This window comes from Apus apus, chromosome 21, assembly GCF_020740795.1.
Source record: "Apus apus isolate bApuApu2 chromosome 21, bApuApu2.pri.cur, whole genome shotgun sequence".
In the NCBI taxonomy this organism is placed as follows: Eukaryota; Metazoa; Chordata; class Aves; order Apodiformes; family Apodidae; genus Apus; species Apus apus.
In genome coordinates, this window is record NC_067302.1 from 462,872 (window position 1) to 484,572 (window position 21,701).

General features: G+C 53.3%; 4 protein-coding genes across 10 annotated transcripts in view; 2 read left to right on the forward strand and 2 right to left on the reverse strand.

Annotated features, from left to right (window-relative positions):
• EYA3 (EYA transcriptional coactivator and phosphatase 3) overlaps positions 1–4,057 on the forward strand; it is a 51,946-nt gene extending 47,889 nt beyond the window's left edge. For all 3 annotated transcript variants that reach the window (XM_051637728.1, XM_051637730.1, XM_051637729.1), the window contains one exon: positions 664–4,057. In XM_051637728.1, the coding sequence (XP_051493688.1) occupies positions 664–744 (81 nt within the window). In that variant the 3' untranslated portion in view covers positions 745–4,057. The remainder of the gene's footprint in view (positions 1–663) is intronic.
• Positions 4,058–4,827: 770 nt separating this feature from the next.
• On the reverse strand, positions 4,828–8,481 carry XKR8 (XK related 8). The gene is made up of 3 exons (XM_051638102.1): positions 8,158–8,481; positions 7,317–7,513; positions 4,828–5,866 (listed from the first exon to the last, which is right to left on the reverse strand). The coding sequence occupies exons 1-3, from the start codon at positions 8,451–8,453 to the stop codon at positions 5,136–5,138; spliced, it is 1,224 nt and encodes a 407-aa protein (XP_051494062.1). The 5' UTR covers positions 8,454–8,481; the 3' UTR covers positions 4,828–5,135.
• A 269-nt stretch (positions 8,482–8,750) lies between these two features.
• On the reverse strand, positions 8,751–15,093 carry SMPDL3B (sphingomyelin phosphodiesterase acid like 3B). 5 transcript variants are annotated; one of them, XM_051638203.1, is made up of 8 exons: positions 14,958–15,038; positions 14,009–14,267; positions 13,254–13,351; positions 12,565–12,708; positions 11,863–12,035; positions 11,528–11,708; positions 10,814–10,947; positions 8,751–9,707 (listed from the first exon to the last, which is right to left on the reverse strand). In XM_051638203.1, exons 2-8 carry the CDS (start codon positions 14,203–14,205, stop codon positions 9,327–9,329), a joined length of 1,308 nt encoding a protein of 435 aa, XP_051494163.1. In that variant the 5' UTR covers positions 14,206–14,267; positions 14,958–15,038; the 3' UTR covers positions 8,751–9,326. The 5 variants fall into 5 exon arrangements, with proteins under 5 accessions (XP_051494163.1, XP_051494164.1, XP_051494161.1 ...); XM_051638204.1 differs by lacking the exon at positions 14,958–15,038 and adding an exon at positions 14,699–14,775; XM_051638201.1 differs by lacking the exon at positions 14,009–14,267 and having other exon boundaries at positions 14,699–15,093.
• A 233-nt stretch (positions 15,094–15,326) lies between these two features.
• RPA2 (replication protein A2) lies at positions 15,327–19,907 on the forward strand. Its single transcript, XM_051638229.1, has 9 exons — positions 15,327–15,390; positions 15,630–15,742; positions 15,886–15,987; positions 16,068–16,181; positions 17,053–17,127; positions 17,810–17,923; positions 18,225–18,329; positions 18,475–18,569; positions 19,281–19,907. Exons 1-9 carry the CDS (start codon positions 15,375–15,377, stop codon positions 19,363–19,365), a joined length of 819 nt encoding a protein of 272 aa, XP_051494189.1. The 5' UTR covers positions 15,327–15,374; the 3' UTR covers positions 19,366–19,907.
• The last annotated feature ends 1,794 nt before the right edge of the window (positions 19,908–21,701 follow it).

Sequence of the window (21,701 nt, forward strand, 5' to 3'; positions counted from 1 at the left end):
CTGTGGGGAGTGTTCTGGCTCTTGGGGGTTTAAAGTTTCTGTTTTACTGTTTAAGATTGTGTGTAACGTTGTCCCTGTAAAACAGTATCTTGATGTAGCATGCCCTGATCTTAGCATTCATTATGCAGTTTCTCAGAAGCACTGAGGGACTCGGGACTCAGTTGCCAGCAGACAGATCAATACACAGCATCTTCATTAGTCTGAATTACAAAGAAGGAGCAAAGAGTTTGATAGATTTAGACAGGCCTGAATAGCTCTTTCATGCTATTAAAGGCAGTGGAGTGCACAGATGACTGTCAGGACATCATCTCTGCAGGCTTCACGTTGTCTGCCACATGCCAGAGTTGTCACCTCCACAGGTTCCCTGGGAGCCCTAGAAAGGCTTTCCCAGCTGGAGCATCTTTGGGCAGCTGAGCACTTAGGTTTCTATGGTGAGTGAGCAAAGCAGTGGGTAGTCAGTGCTGGTGACCAGCAGAAACAGCTGTGCAGGTAAGACAGGCTTCAGCTCCAGCTGTGCACATGGCTGCGGTCCCTCCTGAACATGGGTTGCTCAGCAGTGCTGTCAGAGCTGCTGTGTTGCACAGCCCTGCAGGTACCTTGGCTGCTTCCACCCAGCTGTAAAATCACTCCAATAAACCTGACTTTGTCCTCTCTCTGTTCCAGCACAACATGCCTTTCTGGAGGATCACAAATCATGCAGACCTCGTGTCCCTTCACCAAGCTCTCGAGTTAGACTTCCTGTAAGAAGTTGGGGCAAAGGCAGCCTGGCTGCACATCCTGCAAACCCACTCCATTGGGGCTGCAGAGATTTCACACATTTGGGGACTCACTTCTCAGCTTGATGAAGAAAACATACCTAATGCAAACTGTCCAGTAGAACATGACACCAAGTCATTTCCTCAGGAGCACAGGCCCTGCCAAGTACAAAGGTGTCCTCTAAAGGAGCACTAGGCTCAGCAGAGCTAGAGCTTGTCTGAAGAAGAGACTTACAGAAGCCAGCTGAAGTCCTCTAGCAGGTAGTCTCCAGAGGGAGGGAGTGATACAACAGCAGAAGTATTTGTAAGAGCTTTCTCCTTTCTATTCAGCTTAGTTGTAGTACCCAAGTAAACACAAATCCTTATTTTTATAGAAAAATACTGATGGCAGAGCTGAACCTCCCTTGTTTTGCAAAGCCAAAAAAAGCTGTTTGATAGGGGTTTTTTTCATAGGAAATATTAATGAAAATGTCAAAAATACCTCTGTTGCTGTGAAATGTGTCCTCTCTCCTTCCCTGGGTATTCAAAGCAGTTAATTTATTATGATGTCCTGATGTTATTTCCTCAACGTGGTATTACTGGAAAATAGAAAGATAAGGGAATGTTTCTGGGATGTGTAGTTCCTTGTGGAGGAAAGTGTTGGTGTTCTGAGTTGATCACAGTGGCTTCTAGTCAATGTGTGCACAAGCCTTGTTAACAAGCTAGGATCACTGGATTCTAGCTATCCATGACCCAGACCTTAGATTCCACAGATTCTCCCTGTAAAAGAAAACAAAACTGCCTGTGAACATTAGATACAGCACAACACTATTACAGACTGCTCAAATGTGAGCAGGGTCCTTGTCTGGACTAGGAGTAATTTGAGAGAATTAAATGCTCATGAATGTTACGAAGAAGGGTATGGTTATTAACCTTCACCTCTGCTTTCCAGACTCCATTTGTGAGAGTAAGTTCCTTTTAGTAGAATCAGCTGAAATTTTCTTGTATTCTTCTTTGCATTAGCCTAACTGCATAGTTAGAACCAAAACCCTTGTTAAGAGGGACTTCATTTTCTAAGACACTGTGACTTGGCAGCCTGGAGCACACTGGCCTTGGGGGTGATGATGATGCTGTTATTTCGGCTGCCATCCCAGTAAAAAAGGCTGGGGTTGGTGACCTGCAGCACCACCAGCCAGAAACAGTTCCTGGGGGCTGGCATAGGAGCTGGTTTTGTGATCTGCCTCCTCCCTGTACCTGAGTGGCAGCAGATCAGCAGTTGCCTGTGGTTTGTGCCCAGAGGACAGCTGTCTGCTGTGCCTCGCTGCCCACTTCTGCTGAGCCAGACCCACAGCTACACCCCAACCCCTCCAGTGCTCTGGTCTCCAGCCCAGTGTCACCAGTCTGGGACCCACAGGGGACTGCTCTGAAAGTAGGTTGCTTCAGTGGAGGACCCACTCCAGGGCAGCAGATGGTGTGTTTGCTGCTTTCTTTTCATGGCATTAATTACCGAGGAGCAATTTCCGTCAGTGCTGGGGGAGTTGCTGGGCCAGCTCAGCACATGCTCTGAATGTGTCCTGGGAGTGTCTGTTCCTGGGCCAGCTCCAGTCACCACTGTGGAGGAGGTGCCTAGAGCAAGAGATTGGATCCCCAGAGCTAAGGAGCTGAGCAGAGGTCTCTGTCTCAAATGTTCCTAACTCCAGTTTTGGCTTTTTTTTAAAAAAAAAATAAAAAAAAAATCAGCAGAGTTTGTCCTTCTCCAAGGTGGTGACAAGAGTCAGGAGTGATCTGCTTCCCATCCAGACATACTCTCTGCTCCAGGAACATGTTGTCTGTGTAGAAGCAGCTGCCTGTGGGCAACATGGCCTTGCATCCCATTAGAAAAACCTTGAGGAGCCCATTTCTGCTGCAGATGTTCCTGAGCAGCCCCGGGGAGGGGATGTTTTCTGGCTGCACTAACAGCTGCTGGGCCAGCAGAGCCCCAGGTGCCGGCGGGGGATGTGGGGGGGCTCAGCAGAAGGGTTACAAGAGAAGCAGGAGCCCACAGGGGATGTTCCCCATCTGCTGGGTACACAAGGTGGAGACCTCAGGTGTGTTACCAGGAGTGACCCACAGCCAGGGCAGCCCATGAACTAGTGCCTCCCAGCAGCTGGGCAGAGCAGGCAGGGACACTGCAGGGCTCCAGCTCCACTGCTGCCAGGGCCACAAAGAGCCCAGTTTGTCCGGGGTGCCTGGGAAGTGTCACTTCTGCATCAGCTGGAGCAGATCTGGTAGGAAGTCAGCCATGCCAAGAAGCAGCCCCATTTCTCCCAGGGTCTCAAATGTTGCCAGAAGATCAGGACTTACTTGTAGTCACAGAAGAGTCTGTGCTGAATCCTGAAAATCTCTCTGTGGATCCCAGCCCATCTACAGGTCTCTCATGAGTGGGCTTGGGAGGTGTCCCAGCCTGTGAACCAGCCTGTGTGGAGCATGTTTCCTACTCTGGCTGGCTGAAATTTGGGATTAAAACCTGTGCCTTAACCTCCCACCATCCAGCGTGGCTCAGTGGCCCCTTTGCTTCACTAACATCAAGGCAATTGCAGGAGCCTCACACTGGCCTGCACGGGGAGCTGGGATGTGCAAGTGCCAGACCCAAGGTACCAGGTAGCCTGGCAGCTGGCTTTGTGTTTGTTTACTTTAAAATGTTTTAAGGAAATTTTAAGATGTCTGCAAAATTTTAGCTGAATGTGGAACTCTTGCAGCCAGTGACATTTCATACTGATATTTATATGATGTCTCCTTGAATGTATGTAAAGTACTTTTATAATAGGAGGTTGATGGTACATTTCTGTGTTTAATAAAGGTTGACCTGGCTATTTTATTTTTTCCTGTAATGGCTGAATTTAAGACTTTTCCTGTCTATTGTGTGGAAGGAACAGCATCTGTATCCAAGCATTGATTTGCTTCTGTCTTTGTGCTCTCCCATTACCCCTGACCTGGCTGTAGCCGAACTGGTGACAAACTGGAATGCCTGAGGAACAGCCAGAGAGCCCGGCCAGGGCACTGGGGCTGAGCCTGCCTGGGTGCTGCCATCCTCCCTTCCAGCTTTGCTGCAGTGGCTTTAAAACCCACCTGATCCACTCATGTTTGCTGCCTCCAGGATTGTCTGTGCTGGCATCCATGGGAAGCAGCAGGATCTCCAGAGCCCCCAGCAGCAGGATGAGCCCTGGAAGCTGCTGCTGCTTCAGAACCTTCACCTGTTTGTGGTCTGTGTAATGGGAACTGTCCTATGAACTGGAAAAATAAAAATGATTAAAAAAAAATAAATAAATGCTTTATTTTCTATAGTCACTGCTTCTGCCTGTTCTCTTGACACCCCTCAGTCAGTCCCTGTCCCCTGCAATGGCCCAGGCTGGGCTCAGTGGTACCAACAGTGTTCAGGGTGACAGAGCTACACAAGCAGCTGCCAGAGATCCCATTCCCCTGGAGTGTCCCGTGGGAACCAGCAGTGGCAGTACCAACTCCTTGGTGCTGCTGTGGTGCCCAGGACAGGCACAGGACACTTGGACAGTCCCACACAAACCCTGCCCTGGCCTCAGGTTTATCTTTTTACAGCCCAGCTGTGTTCTGAGCCTGTCAGCTCTGCAGCAGCTGCAGCCCCTCTCAGCCTCCAGCTGGAAGGGACAGGCCAGAAGGGTCCTGGCAAAGGTAGCAAAGGGCAGGACCAACGTTTCTGTCCATAAAGAATCCACAGTGGAATGTGCTTCTCCATTGCTGAGGGGGCAAAGCTCTGCCCCCCCCAAGCACCCAGCCCCTGCAGTGTCCCACAACACCCGCCCAGGGTGTGAGCACCCACTGCCCAGCCCACCCGGGGCAGCTGCTCTCCCAACACAGGACAGTCCCACCCCCTTCCCTGTCCCTCTCTGAACGTGGCAATAATAGGTGATCTTTGACCTGAACAGCAAAACAAGAGGAAAAGCCTGGCTGGAAGCAGAAGGATCAGACAAGCACTGCCAAGGAGCTCCCCCCCCTACCAGCAACGCCCTCCCCAAGCAGTAATGGTGGCAGCAGGCACAGGAGGGGCACAGACAGAGGAAAAAACACCTTGAGGGTGGATTTGTTTAATTGGTTTGGGTTTTGTTTTGTTAAAAAAAAAAATATTTATTTATTTTTAGTTGTTTTTTAAAAAGCTAATAATAAATAACAAAAGAAGCTGACAGGACAGTGCAGCCTCAATGTGCTGGACCCCCCATGAACACTGTGGCCACCCCTGGGGACACAGCAGTGGGAGCCACATGGGCACGTGCACATCACCCCTGGCTGCTGCCAGGTCCCTCCAGCTGCCCGAAACAGCCTCAAGGGGCAGAGCCTGGAGGACGACAGACAAATCCATCTCCCTGGCAAGTCCCTGTGGAGGAGCCAGCCTCAGACAGCAGACTCAGCAGCCACCCCGTTCAGGAGGTGCTGCCCCAGTGGCCAGGGGAGCTGGGCCTGGGCCAGGCACCGCAGCCGCCGGTTCACCGGGGGTGACACGGGGCGCGGGCGGAGCTGCCGCCCCTCGCTCCCCTGCCCGGCATCCACCTCGTCACACCCGCCCTCCTGCTGCCCCCGCACGTTGGGGTGCAGCCACTGGTAGTAGGTGACCCTCAGTGCCAGCCCCAGCAGGTAGCAGGGCAGGGCAGCAGAGACCACGGGCACAAGGTAGGAGTGCTCATCAGAGGGGAAGGGCCCGCAGAGCCAGGACAGGGCCAGCAGCGTGCTGTCCACCAGGATGAAGCTGTGATAGATGATGCTGCGGTGCAGGGTCCTCCCCTGTGCCACGTTGAACCAGCTGAAGTAGAGGATGACAGCCACCATGGCCCGGTAGAGCTGCTCGGGGCCAGGTGACTCCATGAAGTCCGTGCCCTGCAGGCTGACCCAGAGGAACATGGCCAGCCACACCAGTGGGAAGTGGACAGCCACGCCGTAGGGCCAGCGCAGGGCAAAGAGGGCAACAGCAAGGATCCGAGGGCAGATCAGGAAGAGGTTCCAGAGGAAGTAGACAATGGAGGAGCCCAGGCTCAGCACATACTTGTCCTGCAAGAAGGAGCGCAGGGACTGGTGATAGTCCAGCAGAGACCACGTCACACACAGGAACGCGGTGCAGATCCCCAGGCCTGCAAAGAAGTGGTGGAGATGCTGAAGGTGGAGCAAAGGAAGGCCCAGCCTGGCTCAAACCTCCCCCTGCTTGACATTGCTGAAATGAGCTTCCCACCAGCTCACAAAGTAGCTGCTGCAGATGGGCAGAGCCTCAGCACCTGCCTCTCCTCCCTGGCCTCCTGCCCTCTCTGGGCTGGTGCCCAGACTTGCCCAGCAGAGCTGAGGAAGGACTGACAGGACCAAACAGTTCTGCAAACCCATCTCCTGGCCAGGGAAGCCCACAGCTCACTAGGGCTGGAGTTGAGTGCTGGCTCCACTCAACCAGCACATGGTTGGGCTCCCTGTTTCACTGCAAGTAACACTTGCTTTGTACAGCAAGACAAAACACCTCCTTGGTGGCCTGTGCTCCACCCTCTGTGCACATTCACATCCACGTCTGCCCACTCCGCAGCAGGCTCCTGATTTCTCTCTTGACCTTCAGACTCCCCTGGGGCATGTGGGGGAATGACCACAGAGACCCACAAGCTTCAACCCTCCTACCCAAGCCCAGCATAGTCTATCAGGTATGTGAGCACACTGGGCCAATGGCAGGAGGTTCAACAAGGGCAAATGTCGGGTCCTGCACTTGGGCCACAACCCCCAGCAGTGCCACAGGCCTGGGGAGGAGTGGCTGGAAAAGCTGCCCAGCAGAGGGACCTGGGGGTGCTGGCTGACAGCAGCTGAATGTGAGCCAGTGTGTGCCCAGGTGGCCAAGAAGGCCAACACCATCCTGACCTGCATCAGGAAAAGCAGGACCAGGGAGGTGAACCTGCCCCTCTACTCAGCACCTTGAGCACTGGCTGCAGTTCTGGGCCCCATTGCTACAGAAAGGACATGGAGGGGCTGAAGCGTGTCCAGGGAAGGGCAAGGAAGCTGATGTCTGGAGCACAAGTCTGAGGAGGAGCGGCTGAGGGAGCTGGGGCTGTTCAGCCTGGAGAAGAGGAGGCTGAGAGACCTCATTGCCCTCTACCACTACCTGAAAGGAGGTGGGGATCAGTCAGTTCAAAGAAGTTACAAATGATAGGACATGAGGGAATGGCCTCAAGTTGTACAAGGGGATGTTTAGACAGGATGTTTGGAAGAATTTCTTCACTGAAAGGGTTACCAGGCATTGGAACAAGTTGCCCGGGCAGTGGTAGAGTCACCATCCCTACAAAGACTTAAGAGTTGTACAGACACAGTACTTAGGGATATGGGTTAGCTAAGGACTTGTCAGTGTTAGGTTAATGGTTGGACTCTAATCTTTAAGGTCTTTTCCAACCAAGGTGATTCTGTGACAGGGGCCCACCCTCCCGTGTGTCACATCAAGGGAAGGCGTGATGTGGGAGAACGGTCCTGCTGCCCCCAGACAGCCCATCTGGTCTGTCCCATCCAAGTCAGCTCTGACCCCAAGCCTGCAGCCCTCTCCCCTGGCCCCAGACCCCTCACCTTGGGAAGGATCTGCCTTGTTTGTCCGCAGGATGACGTAGAGGAGCAGGGTGAGCTGCGGGGTGTTCTCCAGGAAGGTCTCGAAGAGGCGCAGCATGCTGATGTCATGGGAGAGGAAGGCCATGCGGCTCCGCTCCTCCTCCTCCTCTGCCTTTGCCCAGCACACCTTCCAGCCCACCTTCAGAGCATAGAGGCACCTGCACGGGGACCCCGCCAGGGTGAGGGGCTGCGGGTCCCAGCGCAGCACAGCCCCTGCTCCTCACGCTGCCCTAGCAGCACGATTGACAATGGCCCAATCTAAGCTCAAACCGCTCCCTCCCGCTTCCCCAAACAAGCTCCACAGCAGCCGCCCCACACCTGGCCCTGCACGAAGCTCCAAGCGTCACCCTCCACAGAGCAGCCCGGCTACTTCCTTCCCCAAACATCCGCCAGAGCTGCCCGGGCTCCGCGGCGCCCGCAGGCGCTGCCGCCCGGCCCGGCGGCTCCGGCGCAGGGAGCAGAGAGTGCCCGGGAACGCTGCTGGGAAACTGCAGCGGGAGCTTCACCGGCCCGCGGGGGGCTCGGGCTGACGGATTTCCACTGGCTCCAACCCGGGGCTGGACCCAGCTGCCCTGCCCAGGGACCCTTCGGGCGCCCCGGCACCGGGGATGCAGCGGACAGAGGGTGCGCAGGTGTGAGGTGCTCACGGGGTGCCCTGGGCAGAGCAGCGCATCCAGGGGGTCAAACGCCGCCCCCCCGCGGGAGCAGGATGAGAGCGGAGGGAGCAGAACGGGGTGCAGCGGCGAGAAGCCGTCTGGGAGGCTTTAGGGGTGCAGCGGGAAGGCAGCAGGGGACACGGTACCTGAAGAGGAAGCCCAGCTGGAGGAGGTGGAGGGCGGCGAGCAGCCCCGGGGGCACGTCGGGGCGCAGGGCGGGCGGGTCGGAGCGGAGCCAGAGCCAACTGCAGGCCTGGGTGGCGACCGAGGCGGCGGCCAGCAGCGCCAGCACCAGCGCGGCCCAGCCGGGCTGCCCGCCCCGCGCGTACCCCGCGGCCACCCACCCGTCCGCGCACACGTCCAGCGCCGCCGCCGCCGTCCCCGCCGCCGCCAGAACCAGCTGCAGCGGCCCGAACCGCGGCGGGGCGGCCCGGGGGGCCATCGGCGGGGCCGAGCGGGGCCGGGAGCGGGGCCGGCACCACCCGCGGCGCGACGGACCCGCCCCGAGCACCGCCCCGCCCCGCCCCGGCCCCGCCAGCGCCCCCCGCCGGCCGCGCCGCCCCGGCCCCGCACCCCGGCCCCGCACCCCGGCCCCGCACCCCGGGCCCGCCCAGCCCCGCACCCCGGGCCCGCACCCCGGGCCCGCCCAGCCCCGCAACCCCCCCGGGACGAGGCTAAAGCACCGGAGCGCTCAGGGTCACAGCCAGCTGGAGGAAGAAAGCAAGCGGAGGCCAAGACAGCACCGAAGAACTGTTTATGTTCAGCTTCTTATCCTGGATGCTCTTCATGGGTACTGACACATGAAAGTCAAGGCTCAGACCTGCTGCAGTTCATACACTGCCAAAGGAAGAACTAGTCCCATCGGGCTTTGCTTGTAAGCCAAAGGCAAAGCTGGTGCTGCACAAGGCCACCAAATCAAAGACCTTCCAGGTCACCCACTGTACGGTCTTTCCAGAAGAGAAGCATGTGCCGACACAAGGAGCCCCCCTGGCAGCAGATTTCCTCAGGAACATGTGGCATCTCACAGCTCTCACCCATCATAAGCTGAAGTCCATGGGGAGCCCTGGTCTGCATCCAATTTGTGACACTATCTCAGAAGGGACAGCAGAAGGGACAGACTCCCCTGCTGCAAGTCAGTCTGGCACAAGATGACTGCAGCCCCTTCCTGATACATCAAGCTTTTCTAGATTTCAAATCAACATCACAGGGCTTTTAGTAAAAGCCATTGATTTTGTCTTGGTTTCTAAGTTCTCAGTGCCAAAAGCCCTCACACTGACCCGGGTGTCATGAACTTGTGTTCTCTTCATGTTCTTCATCACAGCACTTGCTGGGCACTGAGACATCCTAAGAGGAAGCAGAAAAATAGAAGCCCAACACTGGCGATGGCAGAGCCAGTGCTGCTGGTGCACTCTTTGTATTTTGTAAAATCAACTTCCCTGATGGCACAGACATGATCCAGCCGGCAGGGCCCCTCGCAGGGGCTGAGGTCGTAGCTGACCGAGTTGAACTGGTGGTAGAGCTGCAGGAGCCGACCCTGCCACAGCCCCTCCAGCACCGCCTGCATGGACCGCGCGGAGCCGTCCGGGACCTGGAAGGCTTCTGTCAGCCTGTACTCCTCCTCCCAAGCTGGGAACTCCTCCCACGTTGGGGCCATCATGTTGGCACGACTGAGGTTAAAGTAGTAAGTCACCATATCCTGAAGGGAGAGAAAAATAGAACAAGGACCAATCAGGGATGGATCAAGGCCTTGAATGAAGTGTTTGGCCAGGACGTGATGGGTCCGTTCTCCCAGACACTGGTGTCCACCCCCACAGTACAGCTCCCTGCCCAGCCAGGGGGGAGCTGCCTCCCAAGGTGTCCTCTCTCTACTGAGATGTGAACCTGGGGCCAGACACCTCCGGTGAGAGCCTCCAGACTCACCACAACTGTTCTGCAAGAGATGAAGGGATGGCTTTTCTGTTTGACTTTTGTCCACAAACACAAAGAAGTTACGGGCACTGACACATGAAAGTCACGGCCCAAACTTGCTGAAGCTCATACACTGTCAAAGGAAGAACTGAGCCTGGCCTGCTTCAGCATCACTCTTATTTACCATCAATACCATCCACTGGCAGAAGCAAGAATCAGTGTTATTTGCTGAGTGAAGTTATTTTCTCAACTGTGAAGAAACTAAGTTTTTCACAACTTCTGTTCTCAGTCTCTTGCTCTTTTTCTCTGCTTCACTAGCTCCCCAGCCTTGTATTTTAACATTGACTTTTCATGCTATAAATATGTAAACAGAGCATCTACAGAGCTGCTTTCCCCCTTGCAAAGAAAGGCACAAACACCCAGAGAAGTGACAGAGGAAACCAGCTGCCCCTACAGTTCCCCCAAATTCAGATCATTACAAATGAATCAATTTAGCAAGAAGGGAGGACCCAAATAATTCTCTAGATAGTTAGAAGGTTCTGGAGTGGGTCTGACAGATCTGTCAGTTCCCAAAGAGAAGTTCAGCAATCCATGTTACCTGGGCAGTAAAGCAAGAGTCAAAGGAGAGAAGCTAAAGACATGAAGAACACAACAAAGCCTGTCCTGGGAAACTCATCCCAGCGGGTGGCCTGGGCCAGCTGACCTGCAATTGCTTTGCCTTTACTCACTAATGCTCTTCCTCAATCTTTGTGCTACCCGTGAGGCTGAAATATCCTGACTGAGCTGCTCTCCTACACAGCCATTTGGCTCTTGTAGTCTTGCTGGTTAAAAGCACTCAGAGGAATTAAAATACTTTATCAGGACTGCAGTGTGAGGAACATGAGGATCCCCTACCAACACCTGAAGGGTGTCTGGATCATAGTCAACCACCCGAATCCCAGGGTTGTTGGCTCCATTGTTCACTCCAGGTAATGTTGTTTTCCAGGGAGTCACTCCAGGGGCCAAGAACATTACATTGATTGGAGAACCTTAACAGAAAGGCAAAACAACCCATGAATGGAAGACCTTGGCTTGTATCACACCCTGTGTTGCAGCGAGCACCCTAGGAACTGATGACACTGTCAAGAGCAGCTTTGTCACCAGCCCTAGTTACAACAGCACACACATGAAGTTCAGCACATTGAATAGCACCAGAGACTGAACACAGGGCTGCTGCAGCTGAGAACAGCCTTCCCACTGCTGTCAGACTCTTGCAGTGATGGTGTGCAAGAGCCACACTCAGCAAAGGACATGCAGGGCACCACCCGTAAGCCTGATGCAAAGATTCGTAACTGCTCCCTTACGCCTCAGCTGATGTTCAAACCCATCAACAGGGAGCAGGACTTTGAGAGGAAACGACAACATTTGAGGGTAAACAGGAAGGAGGGCTGGAGCTACAGGCTGGGTGGAGATCAAGCCCCCTGCTGTCTCTTGTTGACCAAAGCCTTTAACAAGCCTTTTCTGGCTTCTCAGCTGCATTCAGCAGCCACTGAAAACTGTCATTGACAAGGATTTCCTGGGGGCTGACAGAGCTACCATGCAAATGTCTTGGGTAGCCAGCACTGGTACCTGTATCACTGTAAAACATTCGAAAGCTGTCTGTGTGATGGTGCCCAAAGAACTGGGCAGCAATCACTCTGTGGTGCTTCCGCACGATCTCCAAGTATCGTTCATTCGCGCGGCTCCGGAACCAGGACTTGCCTCGTTTCTTCTCAAAGAAGCCAGGAGGGACGTGCCCCACGATGTAGACCTACAAAAGTTAAGAGTTGCACAGAATGCAAAGCCCACACATCCCACAGAGCACTGGTTTTCTGTGACTACAGAGAGGGGAGAGCAGGAGTGAGAAGAGCTTGCAGGCTGCGAGAAGTCCTTTACAAAGTTTGTTTATTCATTTATTTTAATACCATTTCATCTGCTCTAGAGGCATTGGTCAGTGTTTCTTCCAGCCACTGGAACTGCCCTCCAGGATCTTCCTCACCAGCTGTCTCATCATTCTGGTCATAGTACAGATTGGTATTGAGGACAACCATTCTCCCCCTTGCATTTGTGCCGGGCAGCTTCTCACTGTAGAAAGCTCCTGAAAAATGCAACCAGTATGGAAAGAGCTGGAGGACTGGTCACACTGGCTGCTGTGAGCCCATGGTTTCCATGTCTCTTGGCTCTCCCTGGTGACAGCTACAGCAGAGCCACTGTCTGGACAAGGTGCCAGCAGCACTCTGACCACTCCAAGATGGGATTTGGAGTGATTCTTCCCCATGTGTACCTCTTGTCCTGCTTATGCCTCTCCAGGTGAAGGGAGACCCTGCAGTGTACACGCACCAGGAGCTGGGCAGCTGTAGAGAGCTCACTGGAGCTCACCATCCTGCAGCCTCCATAGGGACACTTTCCATTAGCTCAAGGGAAGCAGGAGAGACTAAAGCATAAAGAAATTCCTTTTCTCACAGGCAGGAAAACTCAGTGCCAGAATCAGCATTAAATGGGACCCCTCCTCTGCATGTACTCTACAAATACTGTTGCTCTAAGCACAGAAGTAGGGAAAATTGTTTTTGGTATTCTAAGTACTCCCACCTCCCAAGTGCTGCCAACATGAGTCAGTGGTGCCACACCTGCTCTGAAAAGAGGAATGGAAGCATCACTCAGCCAGGGACGCCACAGCTCAGCTGTTCTGTTGTAGATCCTGTGCTTCCTCCCTGGAAACTGATTCTTGGGGTGGAAGTCATGGTTGCCCATTGCAGCGTAGACTTTAGTATCTAGAGAGAAAGAGGCACAGAAGAACACATACTTGCTTCAGAGTTCCTCAGCACCAAAGGTTCCTGAGGTACCTGCAGACTGGCAAAGAACTGCATGGCTTGAGGATTTCCCAGAAGTGAAACATCCCCAGCACAGCCCTGTGGCTGCAGTGACCAGGGGTACAACACTGCAAGGACCATTGCTCTGAGGACACGCCACCCCAGAGCTACAGCCTTACAGCTCAATCAGTCAGCCTTCACCATCAATAATGCCTCTTGCCCCACTTCTGACATGAATTAAGTGCGAGGAAATCTTGCAGTCTTTTCTGCCTTAATGACTAATTACAGAAACGTTTATTTTCCTCCGAGTTGGGCTGAAGCAACAAGCGCGCACCAGACGCCTCAGTTCAGACACACCTCACACCACACAGCAATTTGGAAGAGGACAAAGAAGTCCTGATGACCATTCTGTGCCTTTCCCCTTCCCAATTCTGCAATTTCTCCACCCTGGTAAGCTCCTCCCATGACACTCTGTGTTCCTCTCTCCTCATCCCCTCAAATCCTACCTGGAAATGTCTCCTTTATCAGAGAAGTCAGATTTTCTATTATGTGCAGAACTTTTTCCTCTCCAAGCTTCTCATCAGGGACATGAGGAGTATCATCCCTAGAAAAATAAAAGCAGTACACTCACTGTCTGTGACTAAATGGGCATATGCTTAAAACAGCAAGGAAAACAGAGAAACTTGCTTTGTGGCTCCTAGAAAATAAAGTTCAAGCTTTTGGGGCAGGAACAAGTGCTGTGTTGACTGGCCAAGGCATGGAAGGACTTTCAAATAATTTCTCTAAGTGAAAACAGGCTCCACTTTATTCTACCTTGAAAAACCCACACACACCCATAGGAAGTGGAAGCTCAGTCTCCCTCAGCGTGCTCAGACTGGCAGTATTGCAAGGAACAGCATTTTGCAACCTCAGGTCAACACCTGATCAGCAATAGAGAAGCAAAGCCATTTGCACAGCTGTTTGAGCAGCGAGATAACAGCTCATTAAAATGAAACAAAGGCCTGCAGTGAGGCAGTGATCCCTGCAGTCTGCCTTCAGCACCACACACACACACTTCCACGTTTTCAGTAACATTTAAGATCAAGATTATGTCAAGAAAAACAATCATCTGTAGAGACAGAAAGCAAAGATGTGGAGCCAGGCAACAGCAAAGTAGGTCTGGAGGTTACAGCAGGTTAAAGGTTGATCTTGCACTGTTAGGAGAAAAGCAAACATTAAAAGATGACATACACACAATAATAATGCAAAATAAAGGTTTTACTGTCTGTAAGAGCTGCTTCTGGAGACCAGACTAGGAGAAAACGTGCTCCATTCGGGGAGATCCTTTATACTTCTAAACAAAACAGCCTCTTTTGGAGACAATTCTCCCAGGTGCCTCTTTACAGTCTGCAGTGCTGCAAGTCTGTTCTGTAATGCTCTCCTCCCACTGTCTCTAACAGGCACCAACAAAACCAGCATGTCCCATTCCCTTCAGCGTTTCAGGTACTCAGTGTTTGCATGAAATCAGACAGGGCTGACCACTATTAAAAAGAAAAAAGGAAGGACAGTGACTTGTGATCCTTACCTTACTGCTTCTCGCTCCTGGGGCTTGTTAGGAGCCTCTTGCTCGAGTCAAGGTTACGTTCTCCCTCAAGCATTTACATTCTAAGACACATCCATATTTAACCTCTTCAAAACAGTTACCGAAGGGCGCTGGGGCTCCTACAAGCTCCTGAAGCCCCGGCCTTGCCCCCCTCAGACCCTGGCAACCCCCCGAGCAGGGAGAACCGCGGCCCAGCCCCGGAGCAGCCCCGGCCCCGCAGCCCCCCGCGCCGCCGGCCGTGCGGGGGCAGCGGACACGTCCTGCGCCCGCGGCTGCGGCGGGAGGGCGGAGAACCCGGCGGGTTCAGGGCTCGTCCAGCCCCTCTGCGGGTCCCCTCCCGAGGGGAGCCCAGCCCCGGCCCGTCCTCACCCGGTCCAGAGCACGAAGTCGGGCCGCGGCAGGAGGCCGCTCATGGCGCGGGCCGCCGCGAGCAGCAGGCGCCAGGGCGCGTCGCACAGGTAACTGCCCCAGGGCCCCGCGGGGGGCCCGGCCCGCGGCCCGCCCGACGGGCACGGCTGCCCGGCGCCCGCCGCCGCCTCGTAGTCGGGGTCCCAGTGGAGGTCGGTGACGTGCCAGAAGTGCCCTGCGCGGCGGGACCCGCCGGGACCCCCGCCCGGCCCCCCCGCACCTGACAGAGCCGCGGCCAGCGGGCACAGCAGCAGGAGCGCGACGGGCTGCATGGCGGCTGCCGGGCCGTGCCCAGCTGTGCGGAGCCGAGCCGAGCCGAGCCGAGCCGAGCCGGGCCCTGCCGTCCCGAGCCGAGCCGAGCCGATCCCGCAGCCCGGCCCGCCCCTCCTTGTCCCGCCTCCCCCCCCGCCTGCCCCGCCCACGCGCGGCCGGCCGGCGCCCGCACTCAAAATGGCGGCGGCCGCCTCGGCACGGCCCCCTGCCATTGGAGGGAGCCGGAAGGCGCAGGGCCGTGATTGGCTGCGGCCGGGAGCGGGGCCCGCGGGTTGGGCGGGAGGCGGCGCGGGCGGCGGGAGCAGGGGCGGGAGCAGGGGCGGGCGCGCGCGGGGCGGCGGGTGCCCCAGGATCGGCCGCCGCCATGTGGAGCGGGCACGGTGCGGGGCTGCGGGGCGCGGTGCGGGGCCGGGGGGGCACGGGGCGGGGCTGCGGGGCCGGGGCTGGGGCTGCGGGGCGGGGGGGCACGGGGCGGGGCCGGGGCTGCGGGGCGCTCGGGACCGCCGGGACTGGAGGCCCCACCGGGAACGCGGGGCCCGCGGCGGCCGCCGCACGCCGTGATGGGGGGGCCGGGGCGGAGGGCGCGTTCCCGCCTCACGGGCTCTCCCTCCCCCGTCAGGTGGCTTCGACAGCGGGTACGGCACCGTGGGCGCCTCGGGGCCCGCGGGCGGCTACACCCAGTCCCCGGGCGGCTTCGGCTCCCCCGCCGGCACCCAGGCCGAGAGGAAGCAGGTAGGCCGGGCCGGGCCGGGCCGGGCCGGGGGGCTGGGCCGGGGGGCTGGGCCGGGGGGCCGGGCCGGGCCGGGGGGCCGGGGGGCTGGGCCGGGCCGGGCGGCCTCTCCCGGCAGCGCTGACGGCCTCGCCGGCCTTTGCAGAGAATCCGCTCGCAGAACATCGTGCCCTGCACCGTGTCGCAGCTGCTGGCAGCCGAGCAGGTGGACGAGACCTTCCGGATCCGCGAGGTGGAAATCTCCCAGGTGGGAGCGGGAGGGCTGCGGGAAGAGCAGACGCGTTTCCCGGGGCGTTCCCGCGTCAAGTCTTGTCCTTTGCGGCGCAGGTCACCATCATGGGGATCATTCGGCACGCCGAGAAAGCACCAACCAACATCCTCTACAAAGTGGACGACATGACAGCAGCCCCGATGGATGTCAGGCAGTGGGTCGATACTGATGTAAGCACCTGATTCCTGATGCTTCTTTAAAAGCTTTTGGGAGAGGTGATGAAAGAGGTGTCTGTTCAGAAGTATGTTTTAGGAATAACATGTTTCTGAAAGCAGAGATCACTGGTGCTGTACATGACATGCAGTTCATGTGTGGTCCTACATAGAATCACTTTCAATAATTTTTTAGAGTTTAGGTGCTGAAGCTTCACTGTTACTTCACAGCTGAGCTGAGAGGTGTGTGCTGGGGTAGGAACAGAAGGAGAGTGAGTTACCAGAGATTTTTGTGCTCAGTGACTGAGGCAAAGATGTGTTCTGATGAGTGTTGTCTTGTTTTCTGATGCATGCCTCCTGGAGTGCTGAGAATTTCCACTGCTGGTACAGCTGGACTTTAAAGCTAGCCCACGTTCATGTAACATACATGTGAAGGCAAACAGATGATGTCAGTTAAAAAACTTTTGGAGAGTAACTAGGTAGACATTCAGTTGGCTTAACTGCAAGTTTAGCATAACTTCAAAAAAGATTCTGCTTCCATTGCCCCAGCCTAGTTACACAGTTGAACACCTGCTTTTTTACTACTTGAGGGCTGCTCCATTCTCATGTTGCTGTGAAAATCCCTCAGAAGTGGACAGCAACAGCAGAGCTGACAGCTGGCTTTGACTGCAGTCAGGTGTACACTGTCCAAAGGAGCAAATTTTTTTTTCTCTATTTTTTTTTTTAATTTACAGTTGTGTTTACCTAAGTGTTCCTACTGGATATAGGGATTCATGCTATTTGTGTGTGCTTGAGATAACCATCCTTTCCTAAGTAATTTACTGTGGTAACTGAGAAATGCAAATGTGAATCAGCAAAACTTTCCTCTCTTCTTTTTCCTGTCTGTCAGGAGGCAGGTGGTGAGAACGTTGTGGTACCTCCAGGAACTTATGTGAAGGTAGCTGGACACCTTCGGTCCTTCCAGGTAAGGCCACCTTGTCCCATCTGACTCCAGGTCACCAGGTTGGAGCAGTGGCCTGAGGGACCTGGCACAGTGTTAGTGGGCTCCCTGTGGAATATCCACTTAATCATGGGATTTGCTTATCCTTCCCTGTGGACAAATCCTGGAATGCTTTTGCCAGGGCTGTATCTAATAACACACTAAATGTGCCAAGTGCCACTTGGCATCAGTGAGTTGGCTCCAGCAGAGCACAGGACTGGCCACCAGGGCTTGGGTGTTTGTGGTATGGAGCTGAGACCAGGTTCTGGCCAACGGGAGTGCTCCTTGTAGCACATCATGTGGTGTTCCTGCCTCATAATTAAATATGTTAATAAATATTCAAATAATTTTGTGTGTGTTAAAGCAAAATGCAATTAATTGCCAGCTGGTTAGGTGTCCCTGCCCATGCAAGGGGAATTGGAATTGGTGATCTTTAAGGTCCATTCCAATTCCAACTGTTCTATGATTTTAAGAGATTGTCTTGCAAAATCACACATGAAGATATAAGTCAGAAAGATTTGAACTAGTTATCTAGTTAGGTACAAGCTCCTTCCCTGCCACTATCCCTGATCCAGAAGAGAATAGTGGGATTGGCAGTTAATTATTCCTCTAACTGTGATGCTAATTTTTTCTTTTTCTTTTTTTTTCTTTCCTCTCTTTCTGAAAGAATAAGAAAAGCTTGGTGGCATTTAAGATCATGCCTCTGGAAAATATGAATGAGTTCACCACACACATACTAGAGATTGTCAATGCACACATGATCCTAAGAAAAAATCTCATGGTACGTACCTGAAGATCCTGATTCCATCTTGGCCCTTACTGGGTTACTGGTTATGGCCCAAAGAGACACAGACTTCTTGGTCCGTTGCAGAAATTGTGTATGTGGGGGGCTGGAAAGCATGAAGCTGGTGGAGGCTACAGTGAAGTCCTGGTGTCCTTAGAGAGGGATTGTGTTGCAGTCCATTTCCAGTGGTTCCTTTTGGGAATCTGTTTTTGGTTACTGTTTCTCTGAAGTCACAGCAAGTCTGCAGTGCTGGGGCTGTGGCAGCCTGAGTGACACAGCAGTTTTACTCTCCTTGCAGTCAGCATCAAGAGGGCCTCAGTCGTTTGCTGGGACGGGTGACATGGGGGGCTATGGAGGAGGTGGCAGCTTGCCAGTGAATGGACTCACAGCACATCAGAGTCAGGTAGGTGCCAGCAGCTTTTCTGGCCTCATGTGGGACAGAGAAATGCAAGCTCAGGTACTTTTAGAAGATGGATAGTTCTTCCTCAGCCTTGCTGTCCATTGATGACAGAGCAGCTCAGCTCTCTGTAATGGTTGTTCTTTTTCAGGTGTTGAACTTGATTAAGAACTGCCCTGTCCCAGAAGGTATGAGTCTTCAAGAGTTGAAACTTCAGCTCCAAAATATGAGCATGTCAACAATCAAGTAAGTGTGTAGATACAAAGGGTGTTCTGGGATCTGATAAAAGGATACAGAGAGGAATACAGGGGGCAAGCCCTGCTCCTTACCTGTTAAACAGCACCAGGAATGTCAGATGTTCCCAGTAGGATGCAGTTGTGAGCCAGAGCTTTTGAACTTGGACTGAGCCAGTGTCAGTTGAAGGGGTGATGAAATGTTTCACTCCGTGTTTTCCAAACAAGCTGTTTAAGAGTTCAGAAGCAAAGTAACAGGTACCTGGGAGTACTGCAGTGCCTCAGCAGTATTTTTTCCTGCTCAAGGACCACCTTGTTCTCTGTGCAGATCAAAATGTGGGAACAGACTGTTTCTGTTCTCCTTTGGTGTCTCTTATATCTTCTTACTCATGAGACTCAGTGAAACTGTGAAGCCTAAAGACAGCCACTAACATCTGCTACCTGTATTCTGTCCCCTTTGAAGCAAAGTGTTAGGTTCTGCTGTTACCTGGGGGTGCTGAGGGTGGTGTCCTCCCCCAGGAGCTGCAGGGGGAGCCTAGTGCCATAGCTTTGGAGACTCTGCTTACTGGTGGAGCAGCACTGAAACTGTTCACAGCACAGAGCCACCAAGAGTTCCCCTAGGCAGAGGCCAGAGTAGAGATAGGCTCTGTAAGTGGGAAATCCCTGAGAGGGAGGTGTTGATTCAAACTAGTTAGCATTTGCTTTTCTTTTTTCCCCTCCAAAGGCAAGCTGTTGAGTTTCTCAGCAGTGAGGGACACATCTACTCCACTGTGGATGATGATCACTATAAGTCGACAGATGCTGAGTGAAGCTGCTTCCAGCTGGGTTTAGTTGGAAGCAAAAGCTTGTCCATGTACCAAGTTACCTTGGCGAGCTTTGTGATGTGGAAGGTAATCTTTGCTCTTTCTAGCCTGTGAAAGTCCCAGTTACTCTGCAGGTGCCTCCTTGGAATTCAAGGACAAGCAGAACATACAGGATTCTGCTAACTGGACTCGATTATGTGCTGTGACCATGTGAGTGAAAGGATAAACAGGCATGGGAAAACTGAACTCAAAGCTTCAGAGGCTTTGGTTTGGTTTTGTCTCCTTAGAGGATGCCTGTGTTAGAAAGAAAATCTTTTTAATCTTGTTCTGGGCAGATTGTCTTTTGTTTCTAGAGCTGTTTCTCCTAACTGAGCTTTCTTTCCATTTAATTCATAAAGTGGGTAGCCAAGAGTATTATTCCACTAATGTACAGTAATTATGAGTATATTTTTGACTGGTTAAGTTTATACATTTAAATATATTTGTACTATGAGGTCACCTTGTTAATAGAGCTTTTGGATGTTTCCAATAAAACTGTAACTTGGCTACTCTTGGCTGTACTTGAGAGGCTTTTCTTCTTCACTAAAGAAGAAAACCACCTGCATTGACAGAACCCAGCCATGTGGGTAAAAACACAGCACATCAGTTTCTTTCTTTAATTACAGTGATTTTTTTTTTTCCTTAGATTTGAAGTGAATTGCTTTAAAATGTCAAACTGAGGTAAATGTCTGGACAGTAGGAAATTAAATAACTGCACTATTGAAGAAAGGTACACATTGTCTCAGTATTCTAAGTAGAGCCAGGATTATTCCTGCCACCAAAAGTACTTTAGCTGAAGCTCAAATTAATTGCATCCCGTGGAACAAAGTTTTCTTCTTTAAAACTGTTTTTTAAAGCTTAACAAAAAACCCACCAAGTTAGGAAATAGCAGGGTTGATACTGGTGATACATCAGTGTGGAGATAACAGGTTTGCATGTTTCTCTACATGATCCTGCCTTGTTCAGGGCAGCAGTTTGCAAGGGCAGCTGCTCCAGTGTGTTTCTGTTCTCTTAGTTATTATATGCTTCCTGTTAACATAAAATGCAAACCTGAAAACTACCTTCTGGGAGTTGTTTTGCATTTGGTAATGGCAGCATTTCAGGAGTTCATGAATCTTCAGGAGCATTTTTCACCTCTACCCCACTAGGCATGTAGCTGTTCTCACAGGGAACCATGGCTGTTGTGAATGCCTTGCTGAACAGCAGGACCTGGGGTCTTTCAGGCTGAAGGGAGAGACACCAGAACACCCTCACTGCCTGCCAGGAGGGAGCCTGGTTTGTTGCACTGGCCTGTCCTTCCATTGCTGCCTGCTGAGTTCCCAGGGCTCTGCTGGAAAAACAGCATGTGCAGCCAGGGCTGACTTGTGGGGTCATGGGCTGGCTGAGCCTGGGTGCCCAGAGAGCTGCAAGTTACGGGGTTCATGTTACCTGAGACTGGTGAAGTGACCTGGCTTTGGAAGAGCTCTGTGGGGCTGGCTGCCCAACCCAGGGCATTGGCCCGTGGTGTTGTCCCAGCAGTGGGTCCATTGCCCACAGTGCAAGGAGCCAGTTCACACAGAGCCCAGAGATCTGCTGTAATACCCAGTTCTGCACAGAGCAGGGAGCAGGGGGTGTTCCACACAGCAAGCTCAGCTCCTGAAACACCAATGCTACTTTTATACCCGAAACATGAGAAGGAACTTGATCTCTAACATTGTTCTATCACTGCACACACGATGGGTCACTAACCCCTCGCTGCCATTCCAAGGGGCAATGCTCAGGAATGTCACTGTGCCTGCTCCAAGAGTGGGGGGTTGTTGTTAGCAGGGGTCCCTCCAGCCTGTGGGTGTGGATTTCAGGCTGCTAATGGCTCGTTAATAGATTCACAGGGTGATTTCAGTTACTCTGTGTGTTTTTCCCCAGAGCTCCAGGCTGTCCCCAGGCCAAGCTGTGGGCAGAGCTCCTGTCCACCCCTTCCATCTGTCCTGCAGGCCTGTCTCAAGGGCTGGTGACTACTGGGGGGTGTTTTTCTCTAGTTGGAATCTTGTTTTGTGTCATTCTCACTGCTTCACTGTTACCTAGGCCCTGCTTTTATTCTGTGTCTCCCTTATGTTCTCTTTTATGTAATTTTTTTCCCTAATGTGAGGTTTTTTTCCCCAAAATTTTACTTATTTCAATTAATAACTGCCAACACTGGCATTAGCACTGGGAGGAGCCCTGTGTGCTGCTCAGGTTCTGAGCCTGGCAGAGCTCAGAGCTGCAGCCCATGGTGCACTTCTGAGTTGTGTCATAGATGTGTAACAGGTGAACTTCCAGGCTATGAG